Source organism: Oncorhynchus mykiss, chromosome 25 (assembly GCF_057628025.1).
Source record: "Oncorhynchus mykiss isolate SJ-2025 chromosome 25, ASM5762802v1, whole genome shotgun sequence".
Taxonomy (NCBI): Eukaryota; Metazoa; Chordata; class Actinopteri; order Salmoniformes; family Salmonidae; genus Oncorhynchus; species Oncorhynchus mykiss.
The window spans coordinates 61,724,003-61,741,664 of record NC_143046.1 but is presented as its reverse complement, the minus strand read 5'-3'; the positions used below and the strand labels follow the sequence as shown (position 1 = coordinate 61,741,664).

Sequence of the window (17,662 nt, the reverse complement as noted above, 5' to 3'; positions counted from 1 at the left end):
TTGCCGATGACACAACAGTGGTAGGCCTGATCACCGACAACAATGAGACAGCCTATAGGGAGGAAGTCAGAGACCTGGCCGTGTTGTTGATGACAAGTAATCAGACGTTTACATACACTTATGTTGAGTCATTAAAACTAGTTTTTGAACCACTCCACAAATGTCTTGTTAACAAACTATAGTTTTGGCAAGTCGGTTAGGACATCTACTTTGTGCATGACACAAGTCATTTTACCAACAATTGTTTACAAACCGATTATTTCACTTATAATTCACTGTATCACAATTCCAGTGGGTCAGAAATTCACATACACTAAGTTGACTGCCTTTAAACAGCATGGAAAATCCCAGAAAATGATGTCATGGCTTTAGAAGCTTCTGATAGGCTAATTGACATAATTTGAGTCAATTGGAGGTGTACCTGCGGATGTATTTCAAGGCCTACCTTCAAACCCAGTGCCTCTTTACTTGACATCATGGGAAAATCAAAAGAAATCAGCCAAGGCCTCAGAAAAATAATTGTAGACCTCCACAAGTCTGGTTCATCCTTGGGAGCAATTTCCAAATGCCTGAAGGTACCACGTTTATCTGTACAAACTATAGTACGCAAGTATAAACACCATGGGACCATGCAGCCGTCATACCGCTCAGGAAGGAGACGCGTTCTGTCTCCTAGAGATGAACGTACTTTGGTGCGAAAAGTGCAAATCAATCCCAGAACAACAGCAAAGAACCTTGTGAAGATGCTGGGGGAAACAGGTGCAAAAATATCTATATTCACAGTAAAAACGAGTCCTATATCGACATAACATGAAAGGCCGCTCAGCAAGGAAGAAGCCACTGCTCCCAAACTGCCATACAAAAGCCAGACTATGGTTTGCAACTGCACATGGGGACAAAGATCATACTTTTTGGAGAAATGTCCTCCGGTCTGATGAAACAAATATGGAACTGTTTGGCCATAATGACCATTGTTATGTTTGGAGGAAAAGGGGGAGACTTGCAAGCCGAAGAACACCATCCCAACCGTGAAGCACGGGGGTGGCAGCATCAGGAAGGAAAATTATGTGGATATATTGAAGCAGCATCTCAAGACTTCAGTCAGGAAGTTAAAGATTGGTCGCAAATGGGTCTTTCAAATGGACAATGACTCCAAGTAAACTTCAAAGTTGTGGCAAAGTGGCTTAATTTAAGGACAACAAAGTCAAGGTATTGGAGTGGCCATCACAAAGCCCTGACCTCAATTCTATAGAACATTTGTGGTTAGAACTGAAAAAGCGTGTGCAGGCAAGGTGGCCTACAAACCTGACTCAGTTACACCAGCTCTGTCAGGAGGAATGGTCCAAAATTCACCCAACTTATTGTGGGAAGCTTGTGGAAGGCTACTCAAAACGTTTGACCCAAGTTAAACAATTTAAAAGCAATGCTACCAAATACTAATTGAGTGTATGTAAACTTCTGACACACTGGGAATGTGATGAAAGAAATAAAAGCTGAAATAAACTCTGTCTACTATTATTCTGACATTTCACCTTCTTAAAATAAAGTGGTGATCCTAACTGACCTAAACCGGGGATTTTTTACTAGGATTAAATGTCAGGAATTGTGAAAAACTGAGTTTAAATGTATTTGTCTAAAGTGTATGTAAACTTCCGACTTCAACTGTACATACTACCTCAAATAATCGGTGTCCCCATGTAACGGATGTGAAACGGCTAGCTTAGTTAGCGGTGCGCGCTAAATAGGGTTTCAATCGGTGACGTCACTTGCTCTGAGGCCTTGAAGTAGTAGTTCCCCTTGCTCTGCAAGGGCCGCGACTTTTGTGGAGCGATGGGTAACGATGCTTCGTGGGTGACTGTTGTTGATGTGTGCAGAGGGTCCCTGGTTCAAGCCCGGGTAAGGGCGAGGGGACGGTTTAAACTTATACTGACTGTTACACCCACACATTTACTCTGTATCGGTACCCCCCTGTATATAGTCTCACTATTGTTATTTCACTGCTGCTCTTTAATTACTTGTTACTTTTATCTCTTCTTCTCCAGATGTTTTTGAAACTGCATTGTTGGTTAGGGTCTCGTAATTATTCGGCGCATGTGACTAATACAATTTGATTTGATTATAGGGAAATAATGCCCGTTCTCCCTGTATGTATGCAATAATTATTTTGATTCCAAATGCATTTTCATTTGCATGAGCAAATGTACCGTTCATATACAGTCATTGGTACAGTCTGTAAGCTGATTCTAGACCAGCGCAAATCACATCACTTCGCTACTTTCCCGCTCCTGTTGTTTACAAGAGGGGATCTCTGGGAAGTGGTGCTCATGGCAACCAGCATAAACACTTTTCAGTAGCTACGTTTTCGCTGCTTGTACAAAACGGGGCGCAAAGGGCAAGGAACGTTGTTGTCATGGCGTTCTGTGAGGACCAATACTATGAAAGAATTGGATCCATTCAACAAAGCATGCACGAAAGGTAAGATTTGAACCCGTTTTCCTTTTGGTGCCAGGCCCCTTTGACACCACGAGTTTGAGTTGTGCACTCTCCCGACACTGCTGCTGCTTTTCACGCCATGTGTCAGTGGATAAAGTGGCTAGCTAACTAACCATTAGCAACGGCTAACTAGCTAGCTGTTGGTCTATTTTACCGGTCAGCGGATTGACGCGCTAGCAAGCAACTATGGCTTGAAAAAGACGTGTAAGTAACCTCAATGTATAATTTTAACAATAACTATTGCATATTTTCGTTATGCTAGCTAACGTTAGCTAACCAACTTAGTAGGGAGGTTACACCAACAGCAAACTAACGACGTTAGCTAGCTAGATAGGGCTAGCTTAGCGTTAAATAGCTACTGTTACTCATGTCACTGTGTATGCAATACCGGTTTCATACGAACTGGTAAAACATGTCATTCTTACCAGAACTGCAGCAACGTTAGATCAGGCGACTAATCAGTAGTTTAATAATTAGCTAGCTACTGTAACGTTACTGTAGCTAGCTAACTATGAAGATGTTGACGGTTAATGTACGTTTAGCACCGTGCACGACCATCTGGACCTTTTCTTTCTCACAGACCACTATTGTGGGCGTTCATGGGGCTGCTGAAGCTAGTATGTTATGGGGACACGTCTTTGTTTGTTGCCTATAATAGTTTTTATTCGTATGATGCAAAGATGGGGGAAAAACTATGTAGCCAACATCTGTTTAATCTATTCCTGTAGGGAAAAGAGGAGACTTGAGTTGGAGAGGGAGTTGTTTGCTTACTGCAGATCTGACAAGAGAGGGTAAGTGGGTCCCAACAATTAACAATGTAGCTCGTTAGCTAGCAGTTTATCTTTATGTGCATTGTTTATCAAACCCTTAATCATAATAACAGTTCACTCATTAGCTATCCAGTTATTATTTTTCATCCCAAATTGTTGTATTTCCTTTATGTGGGCACAGCACCCGGTTTATTCCAGGGTAACGATGAGCAATAACCTGTGTAGGCATGACATTGTAGTGGTTATGTAAGTACAGACAGTTAGACTAGTAGTACCACTGTTATTAGGCTATACTAGTATGCTAGTTATTTCACTGGTAGTCACTCGGGTCTGAATTAGGCCTATACAATGCAAGGTTATTATTATTATTATTATTATTTAACTGTATACTGAAGTTCTAAACTGTTCAGCTACTAATGAGGAATGCTAGTGAAAACAGAACATGGAGATAGGCCTACTCATAGTACAGTGTTTCCCCTAGGATTATTTTTCAGCAGCAGTGGCAAATGTAGCGGGGGAATATTTTTGGGGGGTGAAACGACTGACTTTCTGGTGACTTTTTAAAAGGACACTCTACTCCAAAATGAATGAGAATGTTGACACCATCTGAAATATAATTTTCCCTTTTAAAAACATTATAACCTGTAGCCCAATTGATGCCGCATCGGGGCGGCAGGTAGCCTAGTGGTTAGAGCGTTGGACTAGTAACCGAAAGGTTGCAAGATCGAATCCCAGAGCTGTTCGTTCCTAGGCCGTCATTGAAAATAAGAATTTGTTCTTAACTGACTTGCCTAGTTAAATAAAGGTAAAATAAATTTAAAAAAATAGTGGTGCTAGGTGATAAGAGGGGAAAAGGAGACTAGAGGGCAAATGTAAATAAAAGGGCTGAAGCATGGGGTTTCTCATCTGCATTTACCTAATTGAAAACCCCCCAAATACTTTGAATGCATCAAATGCTACAAATATACTGTACATTGTAACTTGTCACTCTGATATTAAAGGCATGTCTTGGCAGACATTTAAAGCTGGAGTCCTTAATGGTGAAGCCGCCACGTCCGTTTGTGAAATTACAACAACAAAGAAGTTACTGCAAACAAAGAACACTGTTTTTCTTCCCTAAGACATCATTGTATGCTCGATAGAACAGCAGATTATGTACTGCAAGTGTTTTTGTCACGCCGGGCGACGTCTGCATCGTAAGAAAAAACAATAGCAACGGCTGCGGTGGCGGTGGCAGATAGTGGCACTTTTTCCTCTTAAAATAGTGGCACATTCCACCTTAAAAATAATAATATTATAATCGGGGGGAGAGTGGCAGGGTGCCGCAGCTAAATTAATATATAGGGGAAACACTGCCGTAGTAACCATTTCTTTAGAATAATGTGTGGAGGAATAGTACTGCACATCTGGCTTTTATTTGCATGAGTGTCCTTTAAATAAATACATCTCTTTATTGCCTTAAGTCTTCAGATAAAGTGTGCCACACTCCGTGGTTATCTCAAGGAAATCTGTGAGAGAGAGAAACAGGCAAAAATTCGAAACCTGGAGCTCCTGAGAGATGTGGAGCGCATTGAAATGAGCATGAAGGAGCACTGTCCTGACCGTAACCCTCTGGATGAACACAAGGTAAGACTGGGACACTGCAGTGCCAGTGTCTCATCTGTTCAGTGTGTAGCCACAGCTGCAGAGTTGTTATTAGGCATTGTGAATTTAAAAGGTTTATGATTCTCAGCAAACTGTACCACGATTTACATGATTGAGATGGAGAGCACCTTTTATTGAAATCTTTTTTACATGATTCAATAAAGATCACTGTACAGTAAACCTATGGTTGACGCTCATGCTCTATTGTCCCTTATGTACTGAAGAATAGTTAATGTGAGCGTGGGATCATGATTTACAAGGCCATTTCACAACACAAAAATGTTTTAGAATTTCAAAAATATGATGCATGCACTTCAATGACGTTCTTATTGTCAATTGCCTTAGTATCATGCTCTAATTGCCGTACACTGTAGGGATATTTACACTCATTTGCTTGATGTAACAATAGTCAACACTCGAACACTGCAGTTTATCACTGCAGGCAAATGAGCAAGAGAAAACAATGAACGAGTCAGATTATCGCTTAACTCAACAACAGTGCTCTACAGCTTAATATCAAATTAACAAAATTGGTTAATTATGACTCGCTAAATTAATTGCCCAATATTGAGACAGTGAAGTGCTCCAGAGGTTTATTTTTTCCCCCTCAAGCAGTTGCTTTGTTTATTTTTTTATGCTTTATGATTCATACATGTTTGTAGTTTATTTTTATAAATAATTTTCTGTTGTCACATTGTTTCATTCATCTTCCTGTTACAAGTGTGCTATGGCTTCATTGTCAAGCAGTCAAACAACTGTGAAAAGGTACCTTTAACATTCAATTGTAGATATTTTGTATACTGTATATGTATATGTCGCTATTTGTTTTCTTGTTTAGATATTTCAGCCTATTTCTCCAATACAGTACGACCACACACATACATAGAAATGATGCTGACCGTAATCATAATCACTCGTGACTTCATTGTTGATATCAGTCGCTGTCGAATCAGTGCAAATAGATAACAAGTGTATTTAGTAATTTTTGATAAACAAAAGTAGCTTTTTTTTGTGTGCAATTTGTATTGTTTTGAAGAAAAGGCCTGGGATGTTGGAGTTAATCCTAGTGCCCTTAACTGCACCATTAGACTGTTTAATTGGAGTTGGGATTAGGGCAGTCAGTCTGGCTACTCAGATGATTAAGAGTGTTGCAGGCACCATGGAGGACACTCACTGGGGAATACCCGTGGTGACTAACTCTCATGTTTGGACACTTTGGATTTCACCCGCTCCTCTTGTCTATGTTTTTAAATGTGTTTGCAGAACATGTTTAACACGGTTTTATCACACTGAAGAAACATCCTATGTATACAATTACCAAGATAATGACATGTTCATTATGTAGATCTTTCTGATAAGGACAATGTCCAACGATGTATCCTTTTTTGTTTGTTGATGCATTGAAAAACGGTACAATAGATATAGAATTAGTGATTACTTTGAAAATTGACATTTGCTAAATGAATTGTGCTCTACTGACTGTATTTTTTTCCTGAATTTCTCAGGTTGAATGCTTGAATAGAATTTCCAGATTTATGGCAGCAAAGCAGAAGAAAGAAGAGCCAAATCTTAAAATAGACACGGTAATAATAATAATAATTAAGATTCTCTTGAAATTACAAAAAAAATGTCAATTAGAAGATAGATGTAAGCCTAACCTTTGATTAGAATAAATTAACACATTTTTCAAAGAACATACATGACTTGCAACTAAGCTACATGTATGTTTCATTCTGGCTGTAGTAGTAGTCTGCTGTTTGTTAATGCAGGGTGCCCTATGTTTTGTGCAATTCATTTTATATAAGGGTCATTTATATGATTTAAAAGTTATACAGCCTAAAATAGTATTTGGGAAATGCGTACCATGTATTATGCAATTCTTATATTTTAGAGTTCCAGAAGATTTGGCCCAAAATATTTGACTCGCACAGTATTTTCTTCTTATGGCAAATCTCTCTCTCTTTTTTTTTGTAGGATAATGCAAATCTTAGCTCTATCAAACTGTGTTTTCAGCTTTGGAACAACAAAGAAAAGTAGACATTATGCAGAGCAAATCTGTAGAGCAGTATACATTTTAACTGTGTCTGTAATAATGCAGGTGTCTAATCCTGGCTGGTGCATCTGTACAAGCGATGTAGTTCAAGCCTATAGCTGCTTCTTCCTTCACTTAACGCAGTTAAAGCTCTTTTAGATGAAATGTCTAAGACATCTCATAATAACTTGGAGCATGCTGTCTAGAGCAGTCACTTGTGACTGTGTGCACAACCCCCCCTCAGCTTGGCGATATTGTAATGAGCAAAATGGTACCGTCACTCCATTATGCATACAAGCCATTGCTGGCAGTGTGCATGTCCCTCAGGCTACAGCATTCATTAAGGGAAGCTTACCGGGCTGAAAGCTGGAGACAGATGATAACGGGATATGATTTTCATATTTAATACATTCCTTGGAAGAGCACGCGCGTGCCGCAGATTGATAGAAGAATCAATTGCTACTTTAGTGAAACACTTTCTACTTTGCCCTGCAGCTACCGATGGAATCACTCAGCCAAGAAATTAACTTTTCCTATTTTTTACCTACTTTGTGGATCTGCTGGGCAGAGCTGCATGGTTTACAGTGAATGTTATTAAGCAGCTAACTGTTTGGTATTTAAGACTCTTATCAGAAAAGAAACAGAAGCCATACTTTTTGTTATTATGTTTGGAGGAAGGTTTTTTTTAGCTTTCTCTCCGACCCCCTTGGTGCCACAGCAGACATGAATCACAACTTGTACAGAGGATTGCTTATACGATTAGAAGTTAAAACATTGATTGTGTAACATTCTTCTGAAAGAGGGTTTTGGAAATAAATATGACCTTGACCCAAATAAACAGCGTTTTTAACAGAAAAAGTGATACTTTTAAAACACTCCGCTGTTTGTTTTTGAAGACAAAGCCCTTATAACCTAATTTGCAAGTGTTGCATTTTTAGGAGAATAAACAGAATTATAGAAGCAGAAAATTGTAGGAGCAATATTACACCGACTTGAAATGTCTTTGCTGCTTGTGGCTGAAGGGTATCCTTGACCATTTCACGCTATTTTGCCATGGTATGGTACGTCGTGTTATTAGGATTATATATCAATTGAAGTACCATTGTCTTTCGAATTTTCATTGCTCAAATTGGAATGTGGACTGTGACAAGAAAAAATGTTGGTCTTTCGGGATATGATTTGAGCATAATGATATGAATTAGCAGTCAATTTAACTGGAGTTACACAATACACCTGCATCCCTAGGAATGATCTCCAAAATGCATTGCTTTTGATAAACATTTTGCTATTTGACATTGAGTAACCGTGAATGGGTTACCTTTTTTTTTATTGTTTCCTGTTTTTCAGGGAGATTTGTTGAATTGCCATCCTCAGGGTGAGTCCCCCTCACCACAGGCCAGGGGTTTACGCCAACCATCTGTAATCTTCATGGGTCGCCAGACCTCCAGAAGTTCTGCGGCTGAAGATGCCACCGCAAGTATACACTTACGACAAGCGGAGCGTCATTCACCAAATCAGCCATCACATGCCTCGGAATGCCTGCAAAGTGGCCTTTCGAATGACTCCAAAGTTTCCAGAGAGGTCGTTGCCGACAGCGGAGCGTCTTTATCAGTTGACATTTCAGGCTCAAACGATTCCCCCGACGGCTGTAATTTGTGTGACAAACATGAAAGGACGGCGGCAGTGGTTCCATCTGTTCGTACCTTAACAGCCAGCGCCGGCGTGCCTTTTGGAGGTGATGAACAACTGACTTCACCTCGGGTGACCTTGACGAGGCCTGAGAAGAATAGCCCATCGCCCAGCACTATCAGCCATATGTGGGACAGGAATTCACCTGCAGAATACACTCTGGGTAGAGGGTCTGGTCATCAGGAGAGCATAAAAGAAGATGTGGAGAGAGTTCTGCTAAGATCACTGCCTCAAACTGACTTGGGAAAAGAATCTCAAGATGTGCCAGGTTGGTGATCTTATTAGTGAAAGATATTAAATGCCAGAAGATATCCAGACTCTGTATGTTGTACGTTGTTTCACTGTACTAGCTAGTATTTTATTCCTTAGCAATCTGATTGAAACATGTTCCTTTTAAGGAATTGCTGAAATGCATATATTTTGACTTATAATGCTACATATACACACTGATTCAAATAGCCTGATGTTTATGTGTTTTTAGAGAAGAGTGAAACCCTTAGTAGATCCAGTTCCAGTATGGAGCTGTCAGTGACCAGCATTGGTAGTGACCTGTCCACCTCCCTGACTGAGTCTGACCTGGCTGAGCTACCAAAGGTGCCAGAGGGTGTAGTCCATGTAGCCAGCCACACCAGGAGGACAGCCAGCCACACCAGGAGGACAGCCAGCCACACCAGGAGGACAGCCAGCCACACCAGGAGGACAGACAACCACACCAGGAGGACAGACAGCCCACCACAGAGGAGTGCTATTCCACCCAGCGAGAGGGAGCTCCGCAGCGCCAGTGTTCACAGTCAATCACTGGACACTCCAAAGCCTAGGAACAGACCAGAATCACGTAGCGAATCCACGTCTCCAGAAATCCCATTGAAAAGGTAGGAGTTCGTTATGTACTTTACATTTCGGTCTCAGTGAAGTGTTGCACTGCACTGGAAAGAGCTGTCTATTCATTTGATGACATTCAATTAAACCCTTATGTCAACCATCATAACAAACACAGTTCTTTTTAATTTTGTAAACATTTTTCTACATTTTCCTCCCAGCCTATCTGTTTAATTCAGTTTTATTGTTGAGTAAATTAAACAGAGGGGCAGGCTAAAGCAGTGAAGCTACAGCTTTACATGAGCATGTTCCAGAGTGGCCAAGCTGAACTGGGCTGCAGGATAACTAAGCTGCACTGGGGATTCTGCTCAAGACAGTTGACTTGCGCCACATCTGTAGCCGCCAGAGAGGATGGTGGGAGTCCCGCTCCACACGACCCACCGCACTCACTTCTTCTCAGCAGCAGCCGCTTTAGCCTCAGTGCACCTTATAGGGAGGGTTTAGGACCCGTGACAAACATTATTGCCTTAATCCAAGATAATGCTGTAACAGAGCAATTTTCTGCTTGGGAGACCTCAGGAAGTCTCAGTGGAGGAGGACATTTGTGGCTCCATAGAGTGTTCTGGAGGGTGGGCATGTGGACAGGCACTCACACTAAGAAATCCAGCGCTTGGTGTCCTCTGATTTTAAGGATGGCTTGTGATGGCTTGCACAGTGAACGGAGTGACAATTTCTGTCCATTAATCCAGATCTTTACTGTCCTCTGAAAAAAGTCTGATGGCAGGCTATAGATGTAGCTATAATACGCATCTTTCCTCTGTGTGTTAAGATAATTCTCAGTATATGTGTTGGTAGACAAGTAACTGTTTGGGGGTGAAACTCAAAGGTATTTCTTATAAATAACTGTAGCTTGTCTGTGATTTAGATTTAGCAATGCATGGGTGTATATTCCTCAATGCATAGGCCTCATCTTCCAGTTGTACATGTGTATTGTACAAATGTTTTCCAAGGCCACAAAAATACAGCATTTCTTTTTACAGTCCAAACTATTTTAACATTTGATCTGCTACAACAACAAAAATGTATTGTTTGCTTGGTATCAGGGTTGAAGTTTGACATGGAATGAAAATAAAACAGACAAATTATTGTACTTAGAACCTGAACAATGAATGTTTTTGTTTAGATGTTGTGTACTCCATTTAAATGTTCCACTGTGCCCTTTAGAGAAGCTGTAGAGTGGTTGGTTGTGGCGGCGATGGGGAGGGGAGAATCTGAGCTCTCCATTGTTAACATGGAGCCCTGTGTATGGGGGGGGGGGGACGACACAAAGCTTTGATGTGAAGCTCAGAGCAGCCTGTCTCCAGTGCCACGCGGCCTCACTCAACGTCAAGGTTAGAGTTTATATCGCTTTTCCCATTCAGCTCCCAGGCAGGAAAACAAGTGTTGGCAATTCATTCCATTATTCCATTATATTTCCCCCTGGTGTGACCTGGGTGAGGGAGTAGAGAACAGAAACCCTCTTGGGTTTTCTTTAGTGCTCATCGTAATGGCTGGAGTCTTTCACAGGGATGCAGTGTTTATTTATTTAGGATCCCCATTAGCTTTTGCAGAAGCAGCAGCTATTCTTTCTTGGATCCACACAAAACATGACAAGTAAAAAAAACTAAACACTGATACAGTGATAGTGAAATGCTTACCTGTACGCTGTCTTTAGTGCAGTAATAGTATCTTAATATTAACAAATACGTGATAAAAAGTAGTTGAAAAAAAATGTGTAACGATGGAAATATGTACATAATTAGAAGATGCTGTGTAATGTCTCCTGTGGTGACTGGGAATTACTTGTATTATGTTGTTGTTAAGACAACAACGTCATGGCTATGTCAGCTGTGAGATGTTTTTTTTTCTAAAAATCATGTGGAGATTCTGTAGCTATATGAAGTGTCTGAGTACGAAGCTCCTTAATCAAGGGCATTACTTAGAAATGGTTCCAAACGGACAAAGGCTGTCTGGATTGTACTGGTTATTGTGTACTCTCACATACGACCGTTTAATAGTGAGAATTATTGTACAGTGTTATTTGTTTAACCAGGTCTCTCCATTTGATACAACTATTAGTATTTTCCAGCATTTTCCCTTTTCTTTGTGTGTGAAAGAAATGCCCTGAAAGTGATCTGACACCAATCACTCATGTTGAGACCATTACATTTTAGGAAATCATGGTGAAATCGCCACTGTACACAGTGTCAGTGTTATATCACTCGCCAGAGGCTGACCCCCCCCCCCCCCCCCCCCCCCTCCATCCCTACTAATAATACACTCCTGATGATGTCGAGACTCAGACACACACACAGCAACACCAAACGTGTGGTATGAGACCTCGCGATGAAGCCCTCACAACAATACGGAGAGGTTTGGTGCACACAACTAATTCCCTTTTTTTAGTTAAAAGGTCCCTTTTTGAAGAGCACTGACAAATAAAATGTAGAGTAAGTTGATGACAATTTCAAGGCCCACGCTGACGGGAGGAAAAAAGGCAGAGCTTTTACCCATGCTACTTCAGCTGCATTGAAGAGGACTTAGCGCAGATGGATGGTGCACTACATGTCATGGATATAATTCAAGCTGCCAGCTTAATCAGGATGTTACCAGGAAACAACCTGCAAAAGGGAAGGAGCAATTGTTTGCTGACCTCTAACCCCGGAGCCCATTATAGATTGTCATACATTCTTTTTGCCCCTTTTATGTTGGGGGGCTCAGGATCTCGGCTGGGGTTTCTGGGGAATTCAATGAGGGCCACCCAGAGCTTAATGCTCAAGAAAGAGATGGATTCCCCCGATCCACATGCATTAGGCACCCATTTCTCATTTTACAGCCTCACATGGCCAGATTAAAGTGTAAATCTCTCACCAAAAGAAATCATCTTGGGTTTTTTCTTGTTGGGAGGTTGGGTTATGTTAGCTGTCCGAATATGGATGAAATTCATGTTTTTCTGTAATAATTTCCAGGCCCCTGTTATATTGAAATGAGACACAAGAACAGTTTTGTTCTATTCTCCTAATCCCTCAGTTTATTAGCTGTGTACCCAGTGCTGAGGCACTTTATTTTCCTGCCTGGTATTCACTCCGCATCAATTGACATCGAATTGAATGGTTGAAGGCCCATCTCTGACATTGGTTAACATGTCAGTCAATACAAATGCTACCATAGTGCCTTGACCCCTTAAACACACACAGAGAGAGGAAAAATCTGTAAACACGTATGGTTCAAATCCAGTCAGACTTTTTGTTTCTGTGTCTTCATTTGATATACATGTTCTTTCAGACTGTCCATGGAGGGATTCTTCCATCTACTGGAGAGCATCGAAGAACGATTCCACAGAGGAGAACGAAGTGTGTACTGTGTCTCGTCACTTGGCGATAGCAAACGCAATAAAGTGATCAGGTAAGCTCTTTCCATATTTAGAAACGATTTTGGTCTTTGCCTTGAGTTTGGCTGCAATTATTTTCATTATCAACCAGTGTTCATGGATCTGGGAAAAATGTATGAACCTGCCGCCAAGGGCTCTCACTTTAAATTAAGTGTCATCACTTGGCACCAACAATGCTCTTGCAGCACATCTTGGTTTCTAAGGGTTTTTCAAAGACACAGGATTGTCATAGTAACCACACTTTGCTGCTGAATTATGGTCCTCTTGGCATTTGGGAGTCATTGAAATGCACTGGCTATGTGTCATTTGAAACGAAAGTGAATACTTTTCTAAATATATTACATTTTTGTACAAGAGGATAAAGATACAAATGTTTTATTATCAATAAGTGTTTGCAATAGAATAGCAGGGAAGGAAATGACATTCCCAACTTCTTGCCTTTTTGCCAGAATGATCAGAACTACTGTCACCTGGTTGTCAGACGGTGAATTGTGTGCGTTTTGTCTCTTGCTGTGGCCTTTGCCATGTGTTTGGGGCTTGTGTGTGTTGGGGCTCATCCTTAACATGGGGTGTACTGAGAACAGTTGCTGTGCTCTATACTCCTGACCTGTGGGCTGCTAGGCTGAGCCCCGGGTTCCATGGCGATGGCTCACTCCGCTCTATATATTCGTCAGCCTTTGTAACGCCAGGGCAGGCTTGAATGGAGAGGACCTTGATGCATGTGGAGCAGTCGTCCTTCACCAGCTTCAGAGGTTGTCATGGACCATGTCAATGGGTTGCCTGTTACCCGAAGAGCTAGTTAGCTCCAACTGGTCCACCACCGAGCCCAGGAAAATAAGGTAAGGCTTCTTTGAACTCTGCACCAGATAAGTCTTTTTTTTGTTTGTTGATGTCACTGTTTTGAAAATGTATAATTTGATGCATTTCTTTTCAATCGTGTATATAGAAGTGTGTGTTAGGTGAGGCAGTTAAAATGATCTTCAGGTTCATGCTGGTCAGTAATGTTATGACCCTTTGAAATTGAGCCTTCATGTACAGAATGTTTATTTTCTCCTTTGCGTCCTTTTGTTTTTCTAAAGAAAATTATTAATTGCTTTTGATATTATTTTTGGATAATTACATAATTATTGTGCTGTAAAAACTCAGGTAGAAAAATGCTTCAATTGGTCTTGTGTTGCTGCTTCAGGGTCCCTTAGTATTATATTTGCTAAATATTCCATCAAGTCTGAGTGAGTCAAGACGGGAACATTTTCAACTCTGCTCCTGTAATAAATGTGAGCTATAATGGAGTCATTGAGCAGAGATATCAGTGCTCTAAAAGTGACCGAGTCCAATAGACAATCTCACCGTCCAAATGAAAAGTGAACCGATTCAAAGATGAATTCCACTTTCCAGACAAAGAGCAGATTAGTTCCTGTGCATTTTTCTTGAAGGTTTGATTGGAGTTCAGAGGAGAGGGGAAGCACATATTTAGAACAGGTTGAGATTTGAATTGAATGTCCGTGAACACATCTCCATCCTCCACAAATGTAAAGGTCATTGGTGTTACCTCAAGCAGTAACTCTGTGTGTGTGTGAATGTCATGAGAAAATGAAATGCCCTATCTGTGACTGGTTTCTTTTGATAATGAGGAGCTCCATTTTGAACCATAGCTTCAGGCTCTGCTATGCCTGAATACCTTATTGTATTCAGGCAAAAAGAAAGTGTCTTGAGATACAGTATCTTTTATACCCTACTGTGGTCGCTTGACCTTTTCTCAGTATGTAGCCAACTTATGTGTCATTAGGTTAACTTCAATTCGCAAATATAAAATAAGCCAACTTTGGTCAATATATCAAGATGTCAAACTACACTACCTTTTCTTTAGGCGCACCGTGTGTGTGTTTCTTTCCATTGAGTTTTTCTTTCTCACCATTACATGCATGAATGACCCAACTCCATAATTGTTTATATTTGGAGTGTTTACACTATATAGATGGACAGTATATGTATAAATGCATTCTCTCACTGTAATAAAGTATGTTTATGTTGTATCTTACTGTGGTAAGATACAAGCCTGTGATCCTCGCTCACGGTACAGTGTGTCATCCATGCTGCAGCTCCCGTCTCCCCCCTGATGCTGCTCCTCTGTGGGATCGCTGGTTCAAGCACGCCCTTCTGCTGAAGGACTACCATGTCCTCACCCCCGAGCGCCTCGTCCAGCTGTTCACTCCACTGCTGCTGCCATACAACGCCTCCTATAGTGCCAAGGTATGCATCTCACAATACACTTCAGGGTACAGTACCTTTTCTTACAGTACATACTCTGTCATGCACAGGAAGAACATGTCATGCATTACAAGGATATACTTATTTCTTTATTTTATTATTATTTAGAATTTTTTTGAACTCCTTTTTCTATTTTCGATCTTGTCTCATCACTGCAAACTCCAAAGGGCTCGGGAGGCGAAGGTTGAGTCATGCGTTCTCTGAAACATGACCCGCCAAACCGCGCTTCTTAACACCCGCCCGCTTCACTTTGAAGCCAGCTGCACCAATGTGTCGGAGGAAACACCATTCGCCTGACGATCGAGGTCAGCCTGCAGGCTCCAGGCCCGCCACAAGGAGTTGCTAGAGCGCGATGAGCCGTGTAAAGGCCCCAGCCAAACCCTCCCCTAACCCGGACAACGCTGGGCCAATTGTGCGCCACCCAATGGGACACCCGATCACGTCCGGTTGTGACCTGGGTCTGTAGTTCCGCCTCTAGCACTGCGATGCAGAGTGCCTTCGACTGCTGCGCCACTCAGGAGACCCTGATAAAACATCTGTACAGACAGACTCACACTTTGTGTGTGTGTGAAATGTAGTGCTTCCCGTTCATCAGATTGCTACACAGGGTGACCTTGGCCAAAGGAAACTCTGACCCATGTGCTAATTGCAAATAACAGGCTCTGCCCAGACTCCTTTCATCCTGTGGCTTATTGTCCTGAAAAACACAGACCTTTAATTTGTTATTAGCTGAAGTATTGCTGTGGCCCAGGCCCACATTAATGAGGCAGCCATTAGACCTTCTTCACAACAGAGGCGGGAGTCTTTGAAATTCCCTACTCATTGACCTTGCAGCAGAGCATGCCCAATTAAACCGGCCATGAAATGACAGACTATTCACCAGGCCCACAGAGGATGAAAGATTGAGATAAGAGTAAGGTACCATCATTGCTACTCATCTTCCTTCCGGAATCCTCTGTTGCTTTCTTTGTTTGTGTGCTCAGGGTTGTCATTGTTAATTTGACACATGTACAGTTGAAGTTGGAAAGTTTACATACACCTTAGTCAAATACATTTAAACTCAGTTTTTCACAATTTCTGACATTTAATCCTCGTAAAAATTCCCTGTCTTAGGTCCGTTAGGATCACCACTTTATTTTAAGAATGTGAAATGTCAGAATATTAGTAGAGCGAATGTTTTATTTCTTTCATCACATTCCCAGTGGGTCAGAAGTTTACATACACTCAATTAGTATTTGGTAGCATTGCCTTTAAATTGTTTAACTTGGGTCAAACTTTTTGAGTATCCTTCCACAAGCTTCCCATAATAAGTTGGGTGAATTTTGGCTCATTCCTCCTGACAGAACTGGTGTAACTGAGTCAGGTTTGTAGGCCACCTTGCTCGCACACGCTTTTTCAGTTCTGCCCACAAATTTTCTACAGGATTGAGGTCAGGGCTTTGTGATGGCCACTCCAATATAGAGGTCGACCGATTAATCGGAATGGCCGATTAATTAAGGCCGATTTCAAGTTTTCATAACAATCGGAAATCGGTATTTTTGGACATCGATTTGGCCGATACTAATACCTTGTCAGCTCAGGGATTCAATCTTGCAACCTTATTGTTAACTAGTCCAATGCTCTAACCACCTGCTTCTCATTGCACTCCACGAGGAGCCTGCCTGTTACGCGAATGCAGTAAGCCAAGGTAAGTTGCTAGCAAGCATTAATCTTATCTTATAAAAATCATAATCACTAGTTAACTACACATGGTTGATGATATTACTAGTTTATCTAGCGTCGCATATAATCGATGCGGTGCGTATTCGCGAAAAAAGACTGTCCTTGCTCCAATGTGTACTTAACCATAAACATCAATGCCTTTCTTAAAATCAATACACAGAAGTATATATTTTTAAACCTGCATATTTAGCTAAAAGAAATCCAGGTTAGCAGGCAATATTAACCTGGTGAAATTGTGTCACTTCTCTTGCGTTCATTGCACGCAGAGTCAGGTTTTATGCAACAGTTTGGGCTGCCTAATTTGCCAGAATTCTACGTAATTATGACATAACATTGAAGGTTGTGCAATGTAACAGCAATATTTAGACTTATGGATGCCACCCGTTAGATAGAATACAGAACGGTTCTGTATTTCACTGAAAGAATAAACGTCTTGTTTTTGAGATGATAGTTTCCGGATTCGACCATATTAATGACCTAAGGCTCGTCATTCTGTGTGTTATTATGTATTAATTAAGTCTATGATTTGATAGAGCAGTCTGACTGAGCGATGGTAGGCACCAGCAGGCTCGTAAGCATTCATTTAAACAGCACTTTCGTGCGTTTTGCCAGCTCTTTGCTGTGCTTCAAGCATTGCGCTGTTTAAGACTTCAAGCCCATCAACTCCCGAGATTAGGCTGGTGTAACCGATGTGAAATGGCTAGCTAGTTAGCGGGGTGCTCGCTAATAGCGTTTCAAAAGTCACTCGCTCTGAGAGTTGGAGTAGTTATTCCCCTTGCTCTGCATAGGTAACGC

At 41.3% G+C, this 17,662-nt stretch overlaps 1 protein-coding gene across 3 annotated transcripts in view; it reads left to right on the top strand.

The window, feature by feature from the left end:
* Positions 1-2,176: 2,176 nt before the first annotated feature.
* The window catches only part of kiz (kizuna centrosomal protein), a 39,908-nt gene continuing 24,422 nt past the window's right edge, over positions 2,177-17,662 (top strand). For 2 of the 3 annotated variants that reach the window (XR_002470760.3, XM_021584620.3), the window contains exons 1-9: positions 2,177-2,475; positions 3,222-3,284; positions 4,727-4,889; positions 6,413-6,490; positions 8,287-8,896; positions 9,110-9,500; positions 12,772-12,891; positions 13,552-13,716; positions 14,977-15,127. Coding sequence is in view for 2 of the 3 variants with exons in the window: in XM_021584620.3 (XP_021440295.3) it covers positions 2,411-2,475; positions 3,222-3,284; positions 4,727-4,889; positions 6,413-6,490; positions 8,287-8,896; positions 9,110-9,500; positions 12,772-12,891; positions 13,552-13,716; positions 14,977-15,127 (1,806 nt within the window). In the remaining variant the exon portion in view is untranslated. Of the gene's footprint in view, positions 2,698-3,221; positions 3,285-4,726; positions 4,890-6,412; positions 6,491-8,286; positions 8,897-9,109; positions 9,501-12,771; positions 12,892-13,551; positions 13,717-14,976; positions 15,128-17,662 lie in introns of all 3 variants that reach the window. The other variant, XM_021584622.3, reaches the window with a different exon arrangement.